This window comes from Chiloscyllium plagiosum, unplaced genomic scaffold (assembly GCF_037043375.1).
Source record: "Chiloscyllium plagiosum isolate Xiang-an unplaced genomic scaffold, Cpla_swu_hap1 HiC_scaffold_43, whole genome shotgun sequence".
NCBI lineage: Eukaryota > Metazoa > Chordata > Chondrichthyes > Orectolobiformes > Hemiscylliidae > Chiloscyllium > Chiloscyllium plagiosum.
The window spans coordinates 14,240,860-14,258,152 of NW_028270181.1; the positions used below are offsets into that span (position 1 = coordinate 14,240,860).

The following is a 17,293-nucleotide window of genomic DNA, read 5'->3' on the forward strand; positions in this document are numbered from 1 at the left end:
TTAGAGTAGGGTTGAACATAGTCATAACGGGATTTATCAAATAAATATTCCTACTTTATATCGATAATTGAGAGCTAGGTTCAATGTGGAATAGAGTATGGATAGCTGTGTCATAGGAAGGAACCCTCATTGGAAAGCACTAATCATGTCAAGAGATAGAAAGGACATAGATGGGATTTTCAGCAACCATTATTCCCAGATCAGATATAGTATGTTGACGGCAAAACTCTTCTTCTGTAAGCCAAAAAGATGCATAACTTCAGATCATTGAATAACATGCTTTCCGTTTGTAAAATTTTGAATGATAGACAATTCTTGCACCTGAATCCATTATGTCTATTTGGACCGTTCTCTCAACAATTTGGTTGAATAATTTTAATACCAAATCACCTATAGAGAGTCAGTGATCCAAATTTGAGCATTAACTAAGACAGCCATGATGTTATATTACAAAAGCAAAATACTGCAGGAAGTTTTGAATAAAAGCAGAAAATGCTGGAGATATTAAGTAGGCTATATCCTTAGAAGCAAATTGATTTAACCTTTCAGATCTGACCTTTCCAGAACTCTCAACATTATTTTGTTTGAATATATGAACAAAAATCATTAGCTCTTTTGTAAAACTAGATTCCATCCTAAAGCTTGTTGATAGACACAGAGGAGGTTGTGAAAGCATTGGATTTCAGGTTACCTAACTTCTTGGTGTAAACATGGATTCTGTGACCAAAATTTGAATATGTAAGCACAATGCTTTTTCCATCTAAATGTTGGTGTATGAATCTACTCTAAATGAATGTTGTGCATTTCTGATCTGTCAAGAGCAATGATATTAAATTCTAGTAGATGTAAAATTGGTGCAGTTAACCAGACATCCTATTCTGTGTTAAATAAATAGTCTAATTGTAAGTCAGATGGTATTTTTGAAGCATGGGGAACTTAGCAATTCATCCTCCTGTTTAAAATTAAGCTGTTCCAAGAACACTTTGAGTCTCTTCATTTATTACTTTAACAGAATTGTTTTTCATTATACATTGCTGACATGCCCCTCTTGGCTCATGTTGAAGTTAACTTTAAGTTTGAAGACTTTGCCACACAGATATTGTTAGGGCTATTCTGGGAGTGTCAAAATGAAAACGCACCCCTCCTTTTATAATCGAATGGTTCAAGAAATATTGTAGATTGTTCAGGCCTTGCTCTTGAACATTATCTCATCTTAACCCAGCACTCGGATGACACTGCATTAAAATTTAAATTAATTCACCAAAATACAAAAGTGAGTGCTTGTGATGTCTGTCCTAGTTACAAACAAATCCTTGTTATTGAATTCTAATATATGGTTACTGCAATAAGGACAACCAATTGTGTATTTAGAGTGCTTTGGCCATTATCATGTGATCTGAAAATTAAAGCATTGCACTGAAGTTAGAATAAAGTTAGTAAAACAATTCTGAGCCATCTTGTACCCTAAATGTAGGCAACAAATTCAGCACTATTAAACATACAAATACAGCAATACGTTCTATGGTAAATTATAGTGCAAGCAATTGCTGTTTCAGGTTAGTGATCTGTGCGTTTGATCTGCTTGTCATTTTTAAGTTACTGTAGATATCAAATGTCAAAACTACAACTCTCAAAGCATGCTATCAACAGCCTTGATAAGCCAGTTCAGGGACTCTGTTGTACTTCAATTTCTTACTCAATGACTAACGTTTGAACATGTTGAACAAATTGGATAGATTGTTTCTTCTGCTATTACTCATTGTTGGATGAATCCCTAATCAGAATATTAAGACTTATTAGTACTATTATTGTGATATATGCAATTTAATGGGAATATGGATTTCAAACTCTATATATGGTGTACAGATCTCTGGTATGTAGCTCAGAAACCTATGAAGCAAAACATTTGAATACTACAGCTTCAGATGATTCAGTGTTTAAATTAGTCTAGGTTTGGATGTATTATACTGGGTCTTCTGGTAAAAGTTGCTGTCTGAAACCTCATCTCCCCATTTTGTCTATCTCTTCCCTTCCTTCCCTCCCTCTCCATTTCCTTTACAGATCCGAGGACATCATGTGGCTCAGCTGGATCCATTGGGAATTCTGGATGCAGACTTGGACTCGTGTGTTCCATTTGATCTAATCACTTCAATGGATAAACTTGGTGAGGGTTATCTGCTGACGCTTCCATTTTCTTCAGTGCTGCTGCCAATACTTGTGTAATTTTCAGCTTGTGTAAGTTCCTTCTATCAGTCTCTTTTTAGATTACAAGCCCCGGTAGCTGACTTTCAATTAGAAAAGTTTACTGCTTGAACTTTCTTTTTTGGCTTAAGTATTTAGTACCATCTCCCTGTTCTTCCTGTATATCATTTGAGTTCAAATAAATTTTACTTGTATTGTGCTAATTATTTACAGCCTTTTCCCCCATTTATGAGTTCTGTAAACAGAAAACATTTTAAATGCTGCAGACCTGATTTACTTATAATTAGACGTAACCCTCAGTTTTTTTGTTATAAAGGCAGCACTGATTAAGATTTGATCAGATTTTAAAATTGTTCATAAATTACTTTGACACTAATATGCTCTCACTAAATTATTTTACTGAAATATTTAATGATTCTGTATGTATGCTGAAAATCTGCTGAGATATGCAATGTAATGGAATCATAGCTTCCCAACTTTATGTGATGTACAAACTGCAGTGCTCGTATCTGAATCTACAAATGGTATATCTGTAAAAACAACTGTATGATTTACACAAACGAAGTGCCAAGAAAGGCACACAAAAACAAATATTGTGGATATGATTTTCCAGTCCCCGGAAGTGGCGAGAATAATAGTGAGTGTAATGAGTTGATAGGGCAAGAGTCCAAAAATCAGATTTTCTCTGTCATGCTGAGTTGTCACAATTATGCCCCCACCCCGGCATATTAAATGGCCAAGATCGCTTTCTCACTATCAGATGGTGAGAAGCTAATATATATACATTTCATTTCCTTAATTACTCTACTTGATGGATTTAACCTTCCCCTCCTAACTTCTTCCAGTCGAGTCCCACCTGCCCTGGATATGTGCCATAGCTTTTCTAAATAGGCTGATTACATTTTTCCTATTTATACCACTGAATAGTCTTGTGGTGCAGTAGCAGTGTCCCTACTTCTGAACCAGAAGGTCTTGCCCAACTGGAGGTAGGTATGTTATAGTATCTCAGATCAGGTTAAGAAAGAAAATTCCTCAAACCAATTTTGACGTCAACTGATGAGGGATTGAGTAAGAATACATTGAATGCTGATTGCTGTCTTGTGATCTCTGAAGTCAACAAGAGTCAATGGAGCAAGGCACATTCATTCAATATCTCAGCACCCCCGTTGATCAAGGCACATAGTCTTTAGGATTGAAAGCCATGACTTGCAGTGTCGTATCCTCACATACAGAATTAAAGTTGCAAGACGAGGCTTCTTTGGTAGATTTGGGTTTGGGTCAGTTTGTGATGGGGTTTCCTGGCAGCGCTTCATTCCAAGGTTATAAGGACATTGTCCAGCTTGAAGGTAATTCTGCAGTAGTATATGCTGCTCAAAGCTGCTTTGAGACTAGTTGCAAGGGACTGTCCTCTCAACAACCACATCATTTGATAATCAAATGGAATGCACATGTATAGAGTCTTGGCCAGTTGCAGTACTACCCTCTGTGGAGGGCACCTTCTGAAGATTAATGGGGAAGGATGTCCAGGTTGAAGTACCCTTTACTAGAATTGTGTACTTTCACTTACTGTCCTTGCAGATCCACTGCAAGTTGGCCAGGTGTCATACATTGTTGCAATAAATGTGGTGATGATCAAGACCCACTAGCCCACAAATCATGCCATTTGTATAATTCAATCATTTGTATAATTTAAATTCAGTCACCAACGTGGCCACTTGTTTCGCTTTGGCACTGCTATCTTGAATAAAAGAGATTTTCACCAGGCTTCCTCAATAAACACAGCCTCTTTATTATAACACAAACATAAACACTGCTTAATTTCTAATGTATATTCCAGAGTTGGAATTATATCCCCTTTTATTCCCAAACAAACATATCCACACACATTGAGACAACAACAATTTTTCAGAAGTGATGCTTACAAAGGACAAAAGGGAAAATCACTCTTATTGACTGATATCTGAAAACAATGGATAGAGGTGGATGAATTCTCACAGTTCAACTGAGCTTCTTGCTGACAAAATCAAATTGCTGGTATCCGTATGCCAATGGAAGATCTGTTAAACAGAGCTTGTGTTTTATTGGAAATCCAGCTGGATCATTGTTTTTGGACGGTGGTTGCAGTTCAGCTTTTCAGGGTTTGCATGGTAGTTAAAAGTGAGGCATTAACTTTATCAAGTTCTCAACTTTCAACTAGAAGGAAGAGAGAGGCAAAGTAACCTTGCAGCCTTACTACTCCTCGCTGCTGTTGCTGCTTCTTTTTCTTTTTCATTTCACAGACATCTAAAACAGAAGTTAAATTGATCCAGGGTTTCTGTGTTGCATCAACATGGAAGCCCCTTATGTCTTCCAAAGACAGGTGTTTCAGCAATTTAAGGCAATAAAATGCTTCTGTATTGAAGTATACAAACAGTACAACGTGTTCCGTTTATTTCCCCACATAATCCATATACAAACTATCTTGTCACAGCTAACCCAGCTGTTGAACTAGGATCTGTGGAGACAGGAACTGGGTGGCAATCCCAATCTGGTAGCCCTAAAGCTGCCATTAATTTACTTGCTACAGGATTGTTTCAGGAGTCACTGGATACTTCTATGCCATTTTACAGCCCTCACCTCATAAATGTATCCAAGATGTTACTGATTCTCTCTTCAGATGAGCTTATCAATTTGCCTCGTTAGGTGTCTGGGGCATCAGGATTCTCATCCATCAGTGGTTTCCTGCATGTACAAAGTGCAATCAATAACACACAGATAACAATCAGCTCCACCATATCACTAGCCAGCAGTCTTCGAGAACATAAAATAATTCTATTCCCTTAATGTTCAAACTACTTCTGACTAAAGCAGCCAGGTAATGCAGGTCTATGTTAGATATCCAGATAGCTACCATTACAAGTACATTCTGAACCAGATACAGCTGTTAGCCTTTCTTGCTCTGTATAAGGATAGTTGCGAAGTGAGAATGAATTCCCATCAATTTCTGGTTGATAATGCCTGTAGGAAATCCTGAGACTATCCCTGAGGAGACATACAATGCTGCCTATCCTTTAATCAGGACTATTGTAGCCTTCAAAGTTGATGTTCCAGTGCCTGGAACCAGTACAACAGTGCCATTCAGTATATGCCAGACAAGATGTCCCTCTTCATAGTGATGAGTTGTGCCCTCTACAATCTCAGTCACTAAAGAGAAATTTGTTGAGGAAGAGATTCAGGAATGGAAAGAAACCTCTGAGGTGTAAATTAAGATTGAAAATCCTAAGATCTATGAGGGAGAAGCAATGGCCTAGTGATATTATCATTAGACTATTTATCCAGAGACCAATGTAATGTTCTGGGGACCTGGGTTTAAATGGCACATATAGAATTTTGAACTTCGTAAAAATCTGGAACTAAGAGTCTAATGATGGCAATGGAACTATTGTCAGAAAAAGAACATATCTTAATATCCATTAGGGAAGGAAACTGCCCTCCTTACTCAGTCTGGCCTCCATGCAACTCTGGACCTGATAGCAATGTTGTTAATTCTTAACTGCTTTCTGGACAATTAAGGATAGGCAATGAGTGTTGGCCTATCCAGTATTGCCTCTATCCCATGAATGAATTTAAAAAGTCTGGGAGTAAATTCTCTGATGGGAATCACATTTTTTGCAATATGATCATTTCAACACAAATATATAGGAGTGTGAAGTGTTGGAAAAATTAACCGTATCACAGCATGCTTTAGTGTCAAATTGATCCAAGGCAAGATTTATGCAGGCACTTTAGTTTTTACAAAGATGTGGCTATCAGAACCATAGTTGCCAAAGATGAGTTGAAATTGGAACGGTTTCGATGCAGCAGTCAACTGAAGGAGATGATGCATGATCTTGTTCTAAAATCAATCAATTAGACATAAAAAGGAAACACACAATTGCAATTCCACTGATAAATGAACTAAAATGATCAACTTGGCCTGAAATATAACTGAAGTGTATAAAGCTAAACTTTTGATTATACAAAGAGTTACTTGGTAGTACTGAACTTGAGTATTGCTGAAAAAGGATCAAATTTTGATCTGGTCTCCCAGTATCCTTCATGGTTTATTGGTCACTTTTTGATTCACTTTTTTTTTCTTGGAATCTAGCACATAATTATTTATGAAAGTTATTGACTTGACTGTTGGTTTGCAGTTTTGAACTGAGCATACTTTACACTTTTGCTCAGAACTTTACTCAACATTTTCTTAAAAGTTATCAGTTTATTATAATAACTATTTTATTTCAAAATAATCTAGTTTGCTTATAAAAATATTCTCATTCTGTTCTGTCTTCAATCTACTGGAAAACTTAAACTCCTTAGAAGGGCTTTCTTCAAGTTAAAAATGAAAACTGGGCCATTTCAGTAATGAACAGCTGATTGAGTTGCTATTGTAAACGTAAATGCAAGTTGAAGATCTGCTTCACTAGTGTGGCATTAACTGTATAATTCAGAAATGCTTATACATTGTTAGACTTATGTTATGGTTGATGGTATATAAACTATTATAAAATTGATGTGATCTGTCTATTTCCCACAATTAATACAGCAAGCCGTTTTCTTCCCACCCCCACACTAAGAGTTTATCATGATGTTTACTCTGTTTTATTTTTTCCAATTTTCATTGTATTTGGTTCATACTTTTTTTATGGAACTTATTGTAAGCCTCGTTTTTTTGTAACTTATCGTAAAGCTGATTTCATCTTGGATTCTGATTTGCTTTATTTCTAGATTGATGTGGTTTATTTCTAATACAGAAACAAAAAGAAAAGTTTGAAAAAAAAAGTAATTTGTCATACATGTTGTTTCCAAGGTAGTTTTTTTTGTGCTTATCCATGCAATCAAATTAGGATATTATGACAATACAGCAATTAATATCCCATTTCATAAATTCTCCCAAGGGATGATGTGTTTTAAGTTTTGAGAAATTGAACTCTCTTTGTGAGTTTAATTACATGCAGTGTAAGTCGGGCTGAAACAAAATGGAGTTGCACATGTCACATATGCGAGAGTTACTCTATAGATTTTAAATTGCAACTCTTGGGTCGTTGACCCTCTTTTCCGCAATGAATACCCCATTTCTCCCCTTTCAGCAGTGTCATTATGATTATTACAAAGAGAAAAAATAAAGTGAAATTACCAGCTGCTCATCCTGTCAGATTAAATGAAAACCAAGTGATAACAGGACTTCTCTGACAGACTATTTGTAAAGGTTACCTTTTAACTAAACCAGCCTTTTCCCATGATTCTGTCAATCTTTGTTCTACAGCATTTGTTTTCATGACCTATAGTTGGCAATGAATTTCAAATATATATTTTCTGTATTTTACTTTTAATCCATCTGATCCAAAGTAATTTAGTTGCTGGTGCAAAGCACAGTATGGGTTGTGAAGTATTTAGTGACTTTACTAACAAAGCTGATGATAATTGCTGAATGTAAATTGCTACCAATGATAAATGTTGGCTGAAATTGCACAACTAGTTTTAATTATTTGGGTCAAGACATTTTTATGCTTGAAAGCAAATGTGAAGCTTTGCTCCCCCATTTCAATTGACAGTGTTGAGTGACCCAGAAGTTACAAAACCAAACAGTTTCCTGAGTTTTATCAAACTAATTCTAAATATGCAATTTCATATTAGCACATGTGGTCGTTGAAGGGTTACTGGAAAATCATATCAGCATTCCTTTGTCAGTTGGCTCACCTTATAGATTAGATTAGATTAGATTAGATTAGATTAGATTAGATTAGATTACATTACATTACAGTGCTTGCTTTCTGAAAGAGCTGTCCAGTTAATTCCATTGTCCCATACTTTCTCGATAGACCTGAAAATTTCTCCTTTCTGGATACACATACAATTACAAAAAAAAACTTCATTCAATGTCTCTATGGAAACTGGTTTAAAGAGTGCAAACACATAGGACATTAAAGGAGTTTATTTAAGTTTTGCATGTTAAATGATGGAGAGATAACAACTGACAAGAAGTTTAAAATTCAAAAAGAAATAAGAGACCAGAATTACAGAGTAGTGAGAAGCAAACAATAAAGTGCGACAGGAAGGGAGAGAAAATATAAGCAGCAGAAGTAAGAACCAGAATTAGTAATATGGTTAAAAAGTCAGCACTTAAGGCTATTTATCTGAATCTAGCCTCAATTTCAATAGTTGCACCTCAGCGGCCATATTTCATCTGCCAGAGGCCCAAACCCTGGAATTTTTGCTTTCAGTTGTCCATCTCTCGATCTCACTTTTCTCTTTTAAGACTTCTTTAAAGCTACCTCTTTGCCTAAATTTTAGTAATCTGCCCTAATATTTCCTTCCATGGCTAAGTATTTGTAACAGAGAAAAGTGTACAACTATGGTATGATTTATTTGGATAAAATAGCAAAGAGACAGCTCATACAATTGGCTGATTGTCTGCCTTTTATGTTTAAATCTTGAAGGACATAATTTTCACTCCCTGAGTCGGTGAGAATAATGGCGAGCATGTTGAGATATTCCGATTCTGTTCGTTTGAAATTTCACAATGAAGGCCTTCTTCCTTAGATGCTGAGTTAACTTTCCAACCATCAGATTGCAAGAAGCCTAAAAACATGTATCTGCATCTCACCAGAACTTACTTCCACTTCCCAATTAACTCACCCAGTCAAGATACTTGGTGCTTTAGGAACATGACCGCACATAGCAAATGCACACCTGATGACTGCTCCTGTGTTTCTAGTCTGCGTGATTTCATTTCTTTTGTTGCCTCTAACAATACCTTTGCAGTGCTCCTTCTCTTTGCACACTGCTGGAACTGCTACAGCTGCAATCGGTGCCACCTTATTGACTAAGGCATGCTGTGTCCTTGAACCATCACTCAACCCACTGAGTAATAACAGTACAACTTCTCAGGTAGCAGTTTAGTGGCCTTGGTCAGGCAGCAGCATCATCTTGTTGGGTAGCACTTTAGCGCAGATGGCAAGGCAGGTAGCTTGTGGCTGAAAGCAAAATTCAGTCCAGAATAAAAGGCAGGCAACTTGTGGTGGTGGCGGTGGCGGTACAGGTGCTGCCTCACTGCTCCAGAGAGTAATCACTGTCACAGAAGGCAATTGTACTTAGCGCATTGGATCTGGTAGGATATGGGAGGGGACTGCACAATCTTAAAAGATAAGTCATGGTCACCATGACCTCAATATGTGGAAAGTGCAGGGGCAGTAAGGCCATTGACTCCTAGGATAAATCAGAGACATTAATTAATGGTCATATGAAAGGACTCAACTGAAACGGTGGGAGGGTGAAGGGTTACTGAAAAGCACAGGAAGCGCTATACAAAAAGTGACTTGAGTAATGGGGAGTATTTCATGGATCATAAGATGAGTCTTCAAATCACTGCAGCGAATACAAAGTTTAAACCTCGCCATATTGATCCAAAACTCTCAAAATGGTTTGATGTTGATAGAGCAGCACCCGAAATGAGAAGAGTAAATAATAGTACTTTTCAAAGTGGGGCTGAATTCAGCGTAGGAATGTGAGTCTTTCAAAAGGGCTACCCCAGTAATCGTAATCTTTTTTAAAAATCAAACTATCCAGGGGTGTTATTGCATACCTTTGAAGCAGGTGCAACTTGAAACAGGCATCCTGGCTTAGACTATCACTGCACCACAAGTCCCCTAGTAATCGTGAGTCCAGTCATTCACAATGCGTACATCTATCTCCAATTCACAGTTTTTTAGAATGTCAATATTTTTCTGACCATTCAAGTGGTATGGAGTGAGGTGTAAGCAGATTGGAGGACAACCTTGTGAATCTGCTGTTAGATCTGACTGGTAGAGCTATGAACAGGACCAGGTAGTTGGTCTTGATCCAGCTTGACTGCCAGCTCCTATTCCGTTGTTATGTCTGTGTCTAGGTCCCCTTGGAATGGGATCATATTGTGGGCACTGGCACCCTTGAATCTTTCCATTACAGATAGGCACTGCAATGGCTGGGATGCATTAAAAAAAACTTCCTCATACCATTCATGGGCAGTTCTGGTGCTCTGGTAGTGTCCCTAATACTGGGCTAAAATGTTTGGGTTCAAGTCACACTTGCCCTGGAGTTGTGTCAGACACATACAAACAGGGTGATTAAAAGTAAATTTTTTTCCTTATACCACTCACAGAGTCTTGTGATGCACAGGCAGTGTCCAAACTTCTGGGTTAGAAGGTTCAGGTCTGTGCTCCATTTGCTATGGAACTGTGTCAAAATCTGCCCAAATAGGTTGACTAAAATGTAGCTTCCTCATGACATCAATTCTGACATCATGTCATGAGGAATTGAGTGGGAGTTCATTATGCCTTGATTGGCATCTTGTGATCTATAAGGTCAAAAAGAGTCAATGGAACAAGGCACATTCACTCAATACCTCATCCTCCCCAGTAGTCAAGGCAGACAGTCTCTAGGGATGCAAACCATGGCATTGCAACTGCCATATTCTCACATACGAGATGAATGTTATTATGGCAGGGATCCTTAGTTTAGTGGGTGAGGGCAGTTGGTGAGGTCCCACTGCTTTCTTGAGCCACCTTACATGAGGTCAGGATTACTAACGTGCAAGGCAAGGGTATTGTCAGGTTTGAAGTTAATGATTTGGTAGTTTGTCTCTAAGCTTCTATAAGGTCAGGAGCAAAAAGCTGTTCTCTCAACAAACAGCAATGTGGAATCAGGTGTAGCACATGTGGCATAGGATCTTGGCCAGTTGTGACATTACCCTTTCTTAGGGCATACCCTACTAGAGAAGGATATCAAGGGTAAAGCATTTCTTTGCTACGATTGTGTACTTTATGTCATTGTTGTTACTGATCTGCTGCAAGTTGACGAAACATAACAGAGTTCAATCCAGCAATTTTTCAAACTGCAAAGGATCTACGAGAGAAGACAATAGAGACATCTCCAGCTGCAACTAAAACAGCAGGAGCCCTTAGTTGCCACACAGCTTCCAGAATGAGAATGAGCAGGACAAGAACCACAAGAGAAAGCATCTTCTGCAGAATAGGATTTCTACACCGAGATGCAATGATCTGTCAATGATTGAAAGCCAGTGCAGAGGGCTATTTAGGATGTCCCAAGCCATCCTGTCACATCAAAGCCCACTGCTAAATGAGAATCTGTAATCACAACGACTAGGTAGTGATGCCATCCCAGTAGATTTAAAGTTACTAGCTGCCCTCAATTTATTTGTCAATAGAACCATTTCAGGGAGCTCTTAGAGATGTCATTGGCATTTCACAGTCCTCAACTGTATTTGAATGTCACAGATGTCCTTGGAAGAGCCCACCAACTTTTTAACTCTTCATTTGTGGGATGTGGACATTGCTGGCTGAGCCAGAATGTATTACCAAACCTCAGTCAGCACATAATTCACCAGTTAACTCATGTAACAGCCTGCATAGATAATGAGTTGGAAAGCACATAATTGTGTGAGGTAGCTCACTCTTTACGTTGGCAGATATGATGCCATTCAACATGTTCAATGCTATATATAACTTCAAAGGGAAAATCTCAGCCCAATGTTCTAAAATAAATATAGTGCTGCATTTTACATGCAATCCCAAAGGTGATCAGAATGTTCCTATATATATTTTCTTAATGCCCTGACTATACTTTTTCTTTGTGATTAGGAAGGAACAGTATTGAAAAGTGTATTATGGTAACCAGATAGCCAGTGTAGCACAGATTTGCTGTTTGCCACCCCTATCAGTTGCTATTTAGTAAATTATGAACATTTTACAAACTGTTGCCGGATTAAGATATTGTTTGGATTATGTGTGGCATAGTGTTGTTGCTATTCCCTTTTGTGAGGAATGCAAAAAAAAAGTCGTAATCTCCTTGCAGCTTTCCTACTTCAGCCTTCCTTTGACGTTGCTGATGACAGCCAGCTGCGAAACATGGAAGCTGAACTTTGCTTCTATTGCACAGTGTCATTATACAGTTTTGAAATTCACTGCTCATATGCAGTGTAGATGCTATTTTGATAACTTGGTGCAACAGGGCATTCATTTTATATGAAAAGTGCATTGTAGAGATTTGGTAAATAATTTACTAACACAGCAGGTGTCTGCAGTGTGTCTTCTGCTAGAATGTATATTATTGAAGGGCAAACCATGGGCTGCATGCTATGAAGAGTAGCTGAGAGTTTGTTATGATATTCAGCTCTTCAAAAGGTTATGAATAGCACAGACATTAAAATATTTTAATGTGATGTTAATACTTTATAAAAACACATTATTATTATTATTAAATCCATTCCAAGTTCATAATGCCACTGCAGATTTGCTTATCTGGAAAGGTTTGTGTGAATATGCTGATATTTCTGGATTGCCAGATGGATTTTCTTTATAAAAGTCATCAAAAGATATAAAATTTTGTATTCAAATGCTACATATAATGGATTTTGGTAACATAATAAATAATTAACTTGACACTTTATTGGTTACATTATAAAGTTATAAGAAAGCAGGAGTAGGTCATTTGGCTCCTCAAACCTGCCCTACCATTCAACAAAATCATGTCTGATAAGCCTCAGGCCTCAACTTCTCTTTCATTGCAACTCCTTGTAGTTGTCAGTTTTATGATATTTACTTTCAGTGATATAACCCCTGGGGTTGAAAATTGCAGACGTGCACTATCCTCCAGGAGAAGAAATTGCTTCTCAGCTCAGTATTAAACAAGTGTCTCCTTATTTTGCAACTATGCCCCTTAGTTTGAAATTCACCCACTTTTCAAAATATCTTCCTAATATTTACCCTCTCAAGCCCCCTCACAATCTGTTATGTTACAAAAAGATCACATTCTTCTAAACTCAATCCCTGAGAAATCAATCTCTTCGTCCCCGCAATCAACCTAGTGAGTATTTTTTGAACTGCCACCAATGCAGTGCATATATATATATATTTTTTTAAATGCAGTGACCAAAACTATTCACAGTACATTACATAATTGTACTAAATAAGATTCTGAAGGGAGTACAGAGTTGTTGATGTAAACTGTAGTGTAGTAATATTCAGGAAAAAAAAGCTGAAACAGAATGTAGTGCCTTAGTCTGCTTGCTTTGTAAATGAGATTAATGTGATGTTTGAGGGTGGAATTCTGTCTCTGCCATCATGATATGATACAACATTTTGTTTGCAGTCATTTGGAGACAATGTTGTACTCTTTTGTATTTCTTTCCAACTAGTTTTAAAGATGCTTTGGATAATCCACTTCCAGTCATATTCTCTATTTTGCTTTGTTCCAAGAAATTGCCTCATATTACTTTACACCTGAAATTCACTCTCTTGCTCAAAGTGATTTCAAACCTCTGTTCCTTGATCTGAACTTTTCTCTGATCATTTCCTCAGTTCCCCTGAGGTAAACCACTTAAATAACTTTCATCCAAATCATGCTATCACAGTCACACAAATCACTTAAAACATTCTTATCAAATTGACTCTCATTACTTGGAGCAATTTATCCTTTGACCTCATGCACCTTAACATGACTCCTGACATTGCCAGAATCTGAGTAATTTGTTATGTATGTGTGCATAATAACCAGCTTATATACTTCAAGAGTAACTCATTATCTGCCAAACATTTTAAAACATCCCAAGACTGTGAAGGATGTGATAAATGTAAGATTCGGTTTGCTTTGAGGTTCAGGGGCAAAATAGTAGCATTCTAAGGATGCTCTGATTAATGTAACATGAAAACATTTCTGTCAATGTTTGTTTTTGGAGTTTAATTTATTAATCTTTGTGGTAACATTAGGATTGAGATGATTAAAATTTGTACTTCAAACTATCATTCTTCCTTATTGAATTGTATTTAGCACATATTCCAACCTTCTTTCTTGGTATTGACAATTGTTATGAGGAATTTTTCATACATCTGTGCCCAAGTTCCAAAATCAGTATAACCTGACCTGTTTTGCTGAGACATCTAACTGTTGAAAATAGAAGTGTTGATTCCAATTGCACGTTGGATAGAAAAACAATCCTCCTCATAATATACACTTGTATTCAATCACGTTACCTATTGAAGTAGCAACAAGAAGGTTTGGCTTGGTCTTCATTTGGCATGGAAAAAGAAATGAGGAAGATGTAAAACCTGGGATCAGTGCTGAGCCAGACACAGTACTGACAGAGATTGGAAGTAGAGAACTGTGCTTTCACATCCATCAGTTTTTCAACTTTTATTTAAAAGAAAGGAGTGCTCGATATGTATATTGCTTATGATACAAACTTGTATCCCACTCCTTATTGTCTATCATTATTTGCTTTTGAATAATTTGTTTCTTTGAGGCTTTCAGTGTATTTAAAATTATCGGTGGAATTTAGTTGGCTTATTTTTATTCTTTTCAAACCCTCAGTATCACTAGCTTGGCCAGAATTTAATGCACATCCCTAATTGACCTTGAGAGGTGATGGTGAGCTGCCTTCATGAACTGCTGCAGTCCATGTGGTGTTGATACACATACAGTATTGACAAAGAAGGAGAAACAGTATAGCTCCAGCTCCAAGTGATGTATAGAGGCATACTTTTAAGGTGAGAGGAGAAAGATTTAAAAGGGACCTGTGGGGCAACTTTTTCACACAGAGGGTGAAATGAACTTCCAGGGGAAGTGATAGATGTGGGTACAGTTACAACATTTAAAAGACATGTGGACAGGGACATGAATAGAAAAGGTTTAGAGGGAAATGGGCCAAATGCAGGAAAATGGACTAATTTAGTTTGGTTGGGTGAACAGTTGGATGAGTTGGACTGAACAGTCTATTTCCGTGCTGTATGACTCTATAACTCAATACCTTGGTTGGAAACTTGCAGGTGGTGTTCCCATGCTGCCCTCGTTCTCCCAGGTGTTAGAGATTATGGGTTTTGAAAATACATTTTCTTTTTAAATTGTGCACATGTATCTACATTAAACCAGTTTGAATACCTGATGTTTTAGCAAAACTGATCAACCAGCTGATCAAAAATATATTAAAATTTCTCAAATCTAGATAGGAAAGAGGTTGCTACCAATTTAATATGAAGTCAATGATACAAGGTTTTCCTTTCAATGTAGTAACAAATACAACATGTGCCAATTCTTCTTACATTTAGGTTACCCCTTCCAGAAAAGTGATAATGATGTCTGTTTTTGGGACAACTTTCATCTATTGCCCTTTCTTTCTATCTTTCTGCTGGTTTCTGACATACACTACCAGACTATCTATTATTATTTGTACATTGCATACTATATAGTCATTTGTTTTAAATAATTAACTGGAAATATCACATTTGCCATAGGTTACATGCTGAGCCATTATTTATTAACCTCCCACCAGGGTGTATTATTCTCATAACAATTCATTGACTGTGTCTTTGACTGTCAGTTAACATATTTAAATTTGCTACTGTTTATCATATTATTTTGGTTACAGTAACCTTTTCCTCTTTATATCACCTTGAACTGTGATGGTTTAGTGAAGTGTTTGCATTTTCTATAGTGAAGCATTTAATCTCTGCAGTGAATTATTTTCCCAAAAACATTCACTAAAATTACTGTACATAATTAAATAGTTGCTTAGCAGTATGGACTAATTTGGAACTTGGGTTTTGCTGAAAAAGAGGCATCCTGTCAATCCTTTTCACCTTACAGTCATTAGGATCGAATCATAAAAATAACATACATCAAAGGGAACAAGAATTTATACTGGATGGAAAAGGGTACTGATTGGTTGGCAAGTGGGACCATAATTGGCAAAGAGAATTTGTACCAAGGATCAGTTAACTGCCAAGCTTTTCTTTAACTTTGAAGCCAGGCAGATTCATTCTGGTTGGTTAAGGAATTATCATGGGCTTGTGCTAAGAGTTACACTAACAACTAATTTAAGATCGTCAATTGGGCTGATAGTCTGGCTCACTTATGCTTGTGAGAATCCACACAAACACATTAATTTGCAGGGCCCTGTCCTTGGCAGACAAGAACACTTCCATGCCTTGGTCATTTTCAACTGATTAAAAATTCGACCAATCAGAGTTGACTTGCTTGATTTGAATTTAAACAAAAGCTTGTCAGTTAACTGTTCCCTGTTGCGTTCTCTACGGCATTGTAGTTATCAATCAAACTTAATTTCCAAACCAATCATCTTTCTCTCTTCTCAAGCAGTGTACTGTAAATTGCTGTTTTCTTTGAGCTTTGATGTCCTTGTTGTCTGTCCCTGACAAAATGTTTCAACAGTGTGTCTCTTTATTCAGAAATTACATAACTTCATTTCTGTGAATGAGAAAAGACAAGAAATGTAAATACTCAACAGTTTCTTTGTCTCTTTACTGTCTCTGGATTTTGTTTTAACCTTCCCTGCTTCTTAGTTCAGCTTTATTTACTACTTGTTCATATTATGGTCCATTGCTGCACTTGCTGCCATGCTAAAATGTGACCTTTTTGAGTATATTTTATAACCTGAAGTATTCTTTTTAATTAGCGAGTGGAGAGATATGCATGTGAGCAAAGAATCTATCCTTTGGAAGGGTAGCCTGGTGCAATTACATGAATAAATTATCTGAAGAACTGAGACTTCGGTTTAAATAACACCAGAAATAGTGGGAAATTATATATTTGTACCTGCAGATTTGTACAGGTAAAAGTAGGAAGAGCAAGTGCAACCGTCAAGATATATATTCTGATAGTCCAGAGTTGGGAGAGTAAGAAATTGCATTTAAATAGTGACTTTCATGGATTGACTCCAGATGTTTCCCTGGGGTGGGGGAATCCAGAACTAGAGGGCATAGTTTAGGGTGAGAGGGGAAAGATATAAAATGGACCTAAGGGGCAACTCTTTCACACTGGTGTGTGTATGGAATGAGCTGCCTGAGGAAGTGGTGGAGGCTGGTACAATTACAACATTTAAAAGGCATCAGGATGGGTATATGAATGGGAAGGGTTTGGAAGGATATGGGCCAAGTGCTGGCAAATGGGACTAGATTAGATTAAAATATCTGAATGGCATGGACGAATTGGACTGAAAGGTCTGTTTTTGTGCTGTACATCTCTGACATTCAGTACTTTTGAAATAGAGTCACTGATATAA

At 37.2% G+C, this 17,293-nt stretch overlaps 1 protein-coding gene across 4 annotated transcripts in view; it reads left to right on the forward strand.

The window, feature by feature from the left end:
- LOC122541876 (2-oxoglutarate dehydrogenase-like, mitochondrial) overlaps positions 1 to 17,293 on the forward strand; it is a 102,947-nt gene that overhangs the window by 20,725 nt on the left and 64,929 nt on the right. For all 4 annotated transcript variants that reach the window (XM_043679035.2, XM_087982526.1, XM_043679033.2 and 1 more), the window contains one exon: positions 2,062 to 2,164. In XM_043679035.2, coding sequence (XP_043534970.2) covers positions 2,062 to 2,164 — 103 coding nt within the window. The remainder of the gene's footprint in view (positions 1 to 2,061; positions 2,165 to 17,293) is intronic.